Here is an 8,053-nt window from a genome sequence, read left to right on the forward strand (position 1 = left end):
TGCTGCCTGTGTCAGTGCGTCTGTCTTCACCAGGGAAGGGGCTCCTGGTGGATTCACAAAGCTCTTGTGTGGGGACTGCCTGCAGCGTAGTGGGGGGTGACTGAGGCCTATTCACTCTTTCCGGACGTGATGCATATGGTGTCGCTGAGGGAACATCCCGAAGTCAGGGCACAGACATTGAATCCTGGATTGCAGGCACTGCAAAGTCAATGCCCCTGAGCCCACACAGGGCCCTCTCCTGCAGGGTGATGACTCGGCTGCAGGGGGCGCTCAGGACTCACTAAGCAAGAACTTCAGCTCCAGTAGCAGGTGCAGGGGGAGTGAGTAGGGCCTTACTCGGCGGGTCTGGGGCTTCCTCCTTTCATAACATTTAATTAACAGTCAGACAGGGATGCTGAAGAAACAACAATGTCCTACTCTGTCAGGACCCTTTGCCAAACTCATGAAAGCAATAGGAACCACACACAAGGAGCAGATCTAGGCCACCTAGTCCTCTGAGTGGTGAGGAGCTGGTGGCAAGGACGGTTGACTAAATCACTAGGTGTGGCATTTAGGAGACACTCTGACCCTGGAATGAGACATTCTCACTAAGAGCCTAGAACCAGTTCCAGTGTCTCCGTGTCACACAAAGGAGGTGGACAGTGAGGAGAAGTCTTGTGAGACGTGCTCCTCAGTGGCCAGAACTGTGTACAGAGATCACGGCCCTGGCAGATAACGAATGTCTCCAACAAGAATTGGGACTGGACCCACAAATGCCCATTGTGCATGGTCCTTGTATCATTGACTCTCTCTCAGGTGGGGCCAAGAATTCAGCTATGAATACTTTATCTCATGAATATGCAAATGAGCCGAGGAGCACTAGGTTAAGTAGGGACCTGTGTGTGTCCTCACAACACCCACCATCACACCTCCCCCCACAGAGGCCCTGACAGCACCACCCTCAGCATGGACTGGAGCTGGAGCGTCCTCCTCCTGGTGGCAGTGGCCACAGGTAAGGGGATCCCCAGCCCTGGGCTGACGAGGGCACCAGGGCCAGTCAGGGCTCTGCACCCACTGCTGTCTCCTCCCCACAGGTGTCCACGCCCAGGTCCAGCTGGTGCAGTCTGGGGCCGAGGTGAGGAAGCCTGGGGCCTCCGTGAAGGTCTCCTGCAAGGCTTCCGGATACACCTTCACTGAATACTATATGCACTGGGTGCGACAGGCACCAGGACAAGGGCTTGAGTGGATGGGACGCGTTAACCCTAATAATGGTGGCACGGACTACGCACAGAAGTTCAAGGGCAGAGTCACCATGACCGCAGACAAGTCCACCAGCACAGCCTACATGGAGCTGAGCAGTCTGAGGCCTGAGGACACGGCCACATATTACTGTGCGAGAGACACAGTGTGACGACCCACATCCTGAGAGTGACAGAAACCCTGAGGGAGAGGGCAGCTGTGTGGGGCTGAGGACGGAAGGGAACAATGATTCCCCTGAAGTTCTCACACAGAGTCAGGTACCAGAGATGGAGAAGAAGATCTCAAATGCTCATCTGTCATTCAGGGAAAGGTGTCAGGAGTCCAGGTGTCCTGCAGGAAGATGCAGGGTCACCATTTCCTCACAGGTCCCTGTCATTTGTCATTGCTTCTGCAGAGGGCACACATGCACCTCCCTGGTCTCTGGATGAGGGGAGTTAGGTTGAGTAGTCTCCTGGACAGACATCAAGGTGTTGGCAGGAACACATGTGCCCAGAATCTTGGGGGTGTGCTGTGGTCTGAACACGTGTGTTCCCCATATTTACATGTGGAATTACTCACCCCACAGAGGACAGTGTGAGGAGGTGGGGTCTCTGGGAGGTGCTGGGTGGTGCGAGCACAGTCCCCATGAAGGGGACGAGATCCTTCCTAAATGAGGCCCCAGAGAGCATGCATGTCTTTCCCACATGAGGACACATCAAGGACACATGAAGCAGGAAGTGGGGTGGGACCACCACACTATGACCTCACTTAGTTTTCAAGCCTCCTCAATACCCTATTTAAACACCATCACTGAGAATTCACACTCCAAGGCATGAATTTTGAATAACCGAACTCAGTTCATAATATTCCACCAGTGGACCCCAAAATTCATGTCTTTCTCTCATGTTAAATACATTAAATCTAACCCGACTGTCCCAAATATAGTACTAGTTACAGCACCAACTCTAAAGTTTAGGTCCAAAGTCTCATCTAAATATCATCTCATTAGTTATTGGTGGGACTTGACATACGATTCAGATTGAGTCTAACGTTCTCTCCAACTGTGAACCTATAAAACCTGATGACTTATGTGCTTCCTAAATACGATGGAGGGGCCGCCAAAGGGTGGAAACCTCCATCTGGACTCTACGACAGTCTCTCTGCTGGGCGGCAGTCGCACCCCCAGGCACTGCCAGGTGCTGGTCAATCCAAAGTCTTTGATTGGAGGCCGTGTCACCCGTTACACTGACGTGATGGCCCAGGTCTTGACCAGAGAATCCTCCCTGATCACCTCTGAGTCTCCTCCAAGGTCATTCTGCCCTTTTCTTCAACATCCTGCTTCTTCACCACCGTGTGGGTTATGATCCTGTTTAGTAAAATCCATGAAGTCTGACATCTCCCGTCATTCCACCCCACCTTCTGCTCCCCTTCATTTCAAAGTGGCTTCTGCTGGAATCATCCCTCACTGGCTGACGCTGAGATGGCCGATGAGACCCCCAGGCCAGGACTTAGATTTTTTTTTATGAAACGTTTTTAGCAACACTTTTCCTGCCCTCTTCAGAACATAGTCCACAATTTTGGCTTACGGAGGACTGGCCGTTTTTCACAACTCCACATTCTGAGAGGCATTTGATTCATATTGCTGTCTTTGATCCATCACTGTCCTATCACGTTTTACTGGAAACATTACAAAGAAGGAACTAATCAACCCCGTCTTTAGCTTAGTAATCCCCGAGCTAAATACACACTTGCACTGCGCACAGCTCTACCTTAGACTTCGCCCGATACCTGGCCACCCAAATTCTCTGAAACTTTGTGACAAGGTCACTCTCCTCCAAAACCCATGACCTATTCTCATTTCCATTGACACTTCACCAAAAGGTCTCCCATGTTGACCCTCCAACCACCGTGTCCTCGTGACTGTGTGCGTGTTCTCTCAGTGCGGGAGCTTCCTCCACGGCTCTCCCGTCCTGTCTCTGAGCTCTCCACACAATCACTTGTAACTCCTCTCTCAGCAAGCTTGGAATTTTCTAGCAGGCACTTAAAAGTCTCCCACCTCCTACCCATCATCTGCTTCCACGTCCATGTGCACCTACTTCGGTGCTTGTTCCAGCAGCACCCACTTCTCAGCACCACAGTCTGTCTCGTGTGCTCAAGCTGCCATCACAAACACCAATGACTGGGCAGCTTAAATGATAGAAATTATTTCTCTCAATTTGTGGGGGCTTGAAGTCCATGTTCAAAGTGCAGAGACCTTAATTCCCAGTGAGTATCCCTCCCCACAGGGCAAAAACTGACTCCTCACTGCAGTCTCAATGCTGGAGAGAATGAACGATATCGCTCTTTCTATTCATTGTCTTCTATGGTACGGATTCTGTTGGATAAAGTCCTTCTCCAGTACTGTCAATTGCGTGTGAGGGTTCACCACATGAGTGGTGGGCGTACAGTTCACATACTGCGAGATCCCAGGGTTAACTGTGAGCAGGTTTGCTGACAAGAAGGATGTTCATCACGTTCCTGGTTTGTCGACACAGGCACACGTTCCTGACAGCAGCGCTTACGAGACATCCTCACACAGAGACCAGTGCCTATCAGACATGATCGTGGACCTCGTGTCCCTGTGCATTCTGGAAGCCAGGACTCCTGCATCTCCTCTCGCCTGCTCACAGCTTCCCCTGGGAGAGAGCGCTCTCATGAGTTGGCTCGTGTTTCAGGAGTGACAGCACCTGGTCCTGGAGTGAGGTGACACATGCACCTTTCGAGTCCAGCCAGGGGGACCGATTCCCTTTCCAAATATGACCTCACCTGAGATCTAACTCGTCGTCATCTGTTGTACTCTCCAGATTCCAGCTTCCTGAGTGACACTCGAATATATTATGACATTCAGCGATTTCATGTCAATTCTATCTGTCCAGGTGTCTCTTACACGTAGTGAGATTAGATCCCTACATCTAGTAACAGGTCAAAGGTGACATCTGTGGGAACCTCTGCTGTGTGCATCTAATTCATAGACTAGTAGAAGTAGACTGTCCATCAAATACCATGGTCTGTGTTTGCAGCGATTTTCCAATGTCACCTTCAACCCGAGGGAACTAAAGGACACTGGAGTCCCCAAACCCTCAAGAGCTTCCATACTCAGGGGAATGCTGTTTGTGTCAGTGCGTCCATCTGCCCCAGGGAAAGGGCTCCTGGTGGATTCACAAAGCTCTTGCGTGGGGACTCCCTGCAGCTTAGTGGGGGGTGACTGAGGCCTATTCACTCTTTCCGGAGGTGATGCATATGGTGTTCCTGAGGGAACATCCCAATGTCAGGGCACAGACATTTAATCCTTGACGGCAGGCACTGCAAAGTCAATGTCCCTGAGCCCACACAGGGCCTTCTCCTGCAGGGTGATGACTCAGTGCAGGGGGCACTCAGGACCCACTAAGCAAGAACTTCAGCTTCAGGAACCACTAAACAAGAACTTCAGCTTCAGCTACGCACAGAAATTCAAGACGGCAGGCACTGCAAAGTCAATGTCCCTGAGCCCACACAGGGCCTTCTCCTGCAGGATGATGACTCAGTGCAGGGGGCGCTCAGGACCCACTAAGCAGCAGCTTCAGCTCCAGTAGCAGGTGCAGAGGGAGTGGGTAGGTCCTGACTCTGAGGGTCTGGGGCTTCCTCCTTTCATAACATTTAATTAACAGTCAGACAGGGATGCTGAAGAAACAGCAATGTCCTACTCTGTCAAGACCATTTGCCAAACTCATGAAAGCAATAGGAACCACACACAAGGAGCAGATCTAGGCCACCTAGTCTTCTGAGTAGTGAGGAGCTGGTGGCAAGGATGGTTGACTAAATCACTAGGTGTTGCATTTAGGAGACACTCTGACCCTGGAATGAGACATTCTCACTAAGAGCCTAGAACCAGTTCCAGTGTCTCCGTGTCACACAAAGGAGGTGGACAGTGAGGAGAAGTCTTGTGAGACTTGCTCCTCAGTGGCCAGTACTGTGTACAGAGATCAGGGCCCTGGCAGATAACAAATGTCTCCAACAAGAATTGGGACTGGACCCACAAATGCCCATTGTGCATGGTCCTTGTATCATTCACTCTCTCTCAGGTGGGGCCAAGAATTCAGCTATGAATACTCTACCTCATGAATATGCAAATGAGCCGAGGTGCACTAGGTTAAGTAGGGACATGTCTGTGTCCTCACAACACCCACCATCACACCTTCTGCCACAGAGGCCCTGACAGCACCACCCTCAGCATGGACTGGAGCTGGAGCGTCCTCCTCCTGGTGGCAGTGGCCACAGGTAAGGGGATCCCCAGTCCTGGGCTGGCAAAGGCACGAGGGCCAGTCAGGGCTCTGCACACACTGCTGTCTCCTCTCCACAGGTGTTCACGCCCAGGTCCAGCTGGTGCAGTCTGGGGCTGAGGTGAGGAAGCCTGGGGCCTCCGTGAAGGTCTCCTGCAAGGCTTCCGGATACACCTTCACCAGCTATGTTATGCACTGGGTGCGACAGGCACAAGGTCAAAGGCTTGAGTGGATGGGATGGGTTTACCCTAATGATGGTAGCACAAGCTACGCACAGAAATTCAAGGGCCGAGTCACCATCACCGCAGACAAGTCCAGGAGCACAGCCTACATGGAGCTGAGCAGTCTGAGGCCTGAGGACACGGCCACATATTACTGTGCGAGAGACACAGTGTGACGACCCACATCCTGAGAGTGACAGAAACCCTGAGGGAGAGGGCAGCTGTGTGGGGCTCAGGAAGGAAGGGAACAATTATTCCCCTGAAGTTCTCATACAGCGTCAGGTACCAGAGATGGAGAAGAAGATCTCAAATGCTCATCTGTCATTCAGGAAAAGGTGTCACGAGTCCAGGTGTCCTGCAGGAAGATGCAGGGTCACCATTTCCTGACAGGTCCTTATCATTTGTCATTGCTTCTGCAGAGGGCACAGTTGCACCTCCCTGGTCTCTGGATGAGGGAGTTAGTACAGGCATCGTCTGGGATTACGTGTTGGTGTCAGATTCAGGGTTTGGACTGCAGATCCCCCAGCCATTCCTCCCACGTTCCCCTGTTTCTGAAAAGGGAATGATGCTTCAATATAGGTAAGTATAAAGACTGAAGGGTGAACTCCTACTGCCCAGTCTGAGGTCCAGCACCAGGCCCATGACCTTCTGGGAGGACAATCCTGACTCCTGGTAGCAAAGTCATGGTGACGGGTGAGCCAGGTTCTAGCACAGTCCCCCTCAGTTCTCTCCTGCAGGGCTGAGCTCCTGAAGAGGCTCCTCCCCTCCGACCACAGCCTCCTTTGTCCCTGTCCCTGGGGCAGGACTGCTGTCCTCACACACGGGGAGCACCATGGGGAGACCTTTGATGATGTGGGACCCACGTCCAGCCTTGTGACTTCCCTGTCCCTGCTGAATCACATTATCACACACTCAGAGTACAGTCTACACACATTGACTTTCACAGTCTGGAGGTCAGAGCAAAAAGTCAGTCTCCCTAGACAGACTTCAAGGTGCTGGCAGGACCACAGATGCTCAGAGGCTTAGGGGGGCTGGATTTGAACACGTGTGCTCCTCAACATTACATATTGAAATTTTATCCCCACAAAAGACCTTGTTAGGGGGTAGGGTGTTTGGAAGGCACTGGATGACAAGGCCAGAGTTCTCATGAAGTGGATTAGCACCTGACTAAATCAGGCCGCAGAGACCATGCATGTCACTTCCTCCACCTGAGGACACAGCAAGAGCAAACCAGATATGACCCAGGAAGAGGATCCTCCCCAATGGTGACCATGCTGGCACCTCAATCCTGGATTCCCACCTCCTGAACCTTGAGAAGGGAATGGTTGTTAACATTAAATTACTCAGAAGGTTTTGTTCTCTTACTGCAGCCTGAACAAACTCAGACAGTGGTCTGCTTCTGTGTCTTTCCTGGTTCAAGAGCCGCTTTCCTTACATCCAGACTCATGCCCCTTTCTCCAGCCCCACAGCCTGGAGGAAGTCACCTCACATCACCGGTCACATTGCTTTCTCCTCTAGAGTCTAATCTCCTCAGCCTCGCTCTGGTGTGAACACTTGTGGCTCTATTAGGATTCCCTCAGATAAAACAGGAAGCCATTTACCTCAAGATGTCTAATGGTCCTGGAATGGCAACGTGCCTTTTCCCCTGGAACAGTCACAGCTTCCGAGCAGAGAGTGAGTGAAACAGCCCTCCGAATACTCACATCCATCCCACAGGCCAGTTCCACTAAGCACATCCCAACATCCCCAAAGCTGACTCATTAAAGCATGACCTGAAGCCCAAAATACCGAAGAGCATCATGTCCAAAGTACCGAGTGTAATCTCTAACTCAGCTGTCAGTGAGGATTTGGGTGTATGCATCCTGGGGCATAACCCTCTCCACCTGTAGACCTGTGATCCTAGATGACCAGTTACCTCATTCTAAAATGCACTGCAGGGCAGGCACATGGTCACAGTCCAGACCCCTCCCTTCCTAAGAGAAGAAATGGAAGTTAGAGAGAAAGCACCAGCTGAAGATGATTCTAAGTGCATCTGAGAGAACTCCATTGAGTCTTAGGACCTGGGGATGAGCTGCTGTGGCTCAGACCCAACCTCTGGCCTGTCACTGTGCCCTCGGATCCACCTTCCTGGGTCCCGAGGAGCCACGCACCTGATGGAAGAGGAGCCAGCTCATCACCTGTGTGTGAGGATTGAGACTTGATGCCTCCTTTCACTTTGTTCTCCCTCTGTGACTTTAAAATGTCCTCCAACAATGATCAAATTGGAAGGAAAGTTTTAGTTAAGACAGTTGCAACTGCAGTATCGCCACAGGAGAG

The 8,053-nt window shown here is 51.6% G+C and overlaps 2 gene segments (V, D, J or C); both read left to right on the plus strand.

Annotated features, from left to right (window-relative positions):
* Positions 1 to 899: 899 nt before the first annotated feature.
* Positions 900 to 1,446, plus strand: LOC120616813 (immunoglobulin heavy variable 1-46-like). The segment is given in 2 exon segments: positions 900 to 991; positions 1,074 to 1,446. Coding segments are annotated over 2 exon segments (363 nt in total).
* Positions 1,447 to 5,431: 3,985 nt separating this feature from the next.
* Positions 5,432 to 5,915, plus strand: LOC120616818 (immunoglobulin heavy variable 1-3-like). The segment is given in 2 exon segments: positions 5,432 to 5,514; positions 5,597 to 5,915. Coding segments are annotated over 2 exon segments (363 nt in total).
* Positions 5,916 to 8,053: the final 2,138 nt, after the last annotated feature.

Source organism: Pteropus medius, unplaced genomic scaffold, assembly GCF_902729225.1.
Source record: "Pteropus medius unplaced genomic scaffold, Ma_sr-lr_union100, whole genome shotgun sequence".
Classification (NCBI taxonomy): Eukaryota; Metazoa; Chordata; class Mammalia; order Chiroptera; family Pteropodidae; genus Pteropus; species Pteropus medius.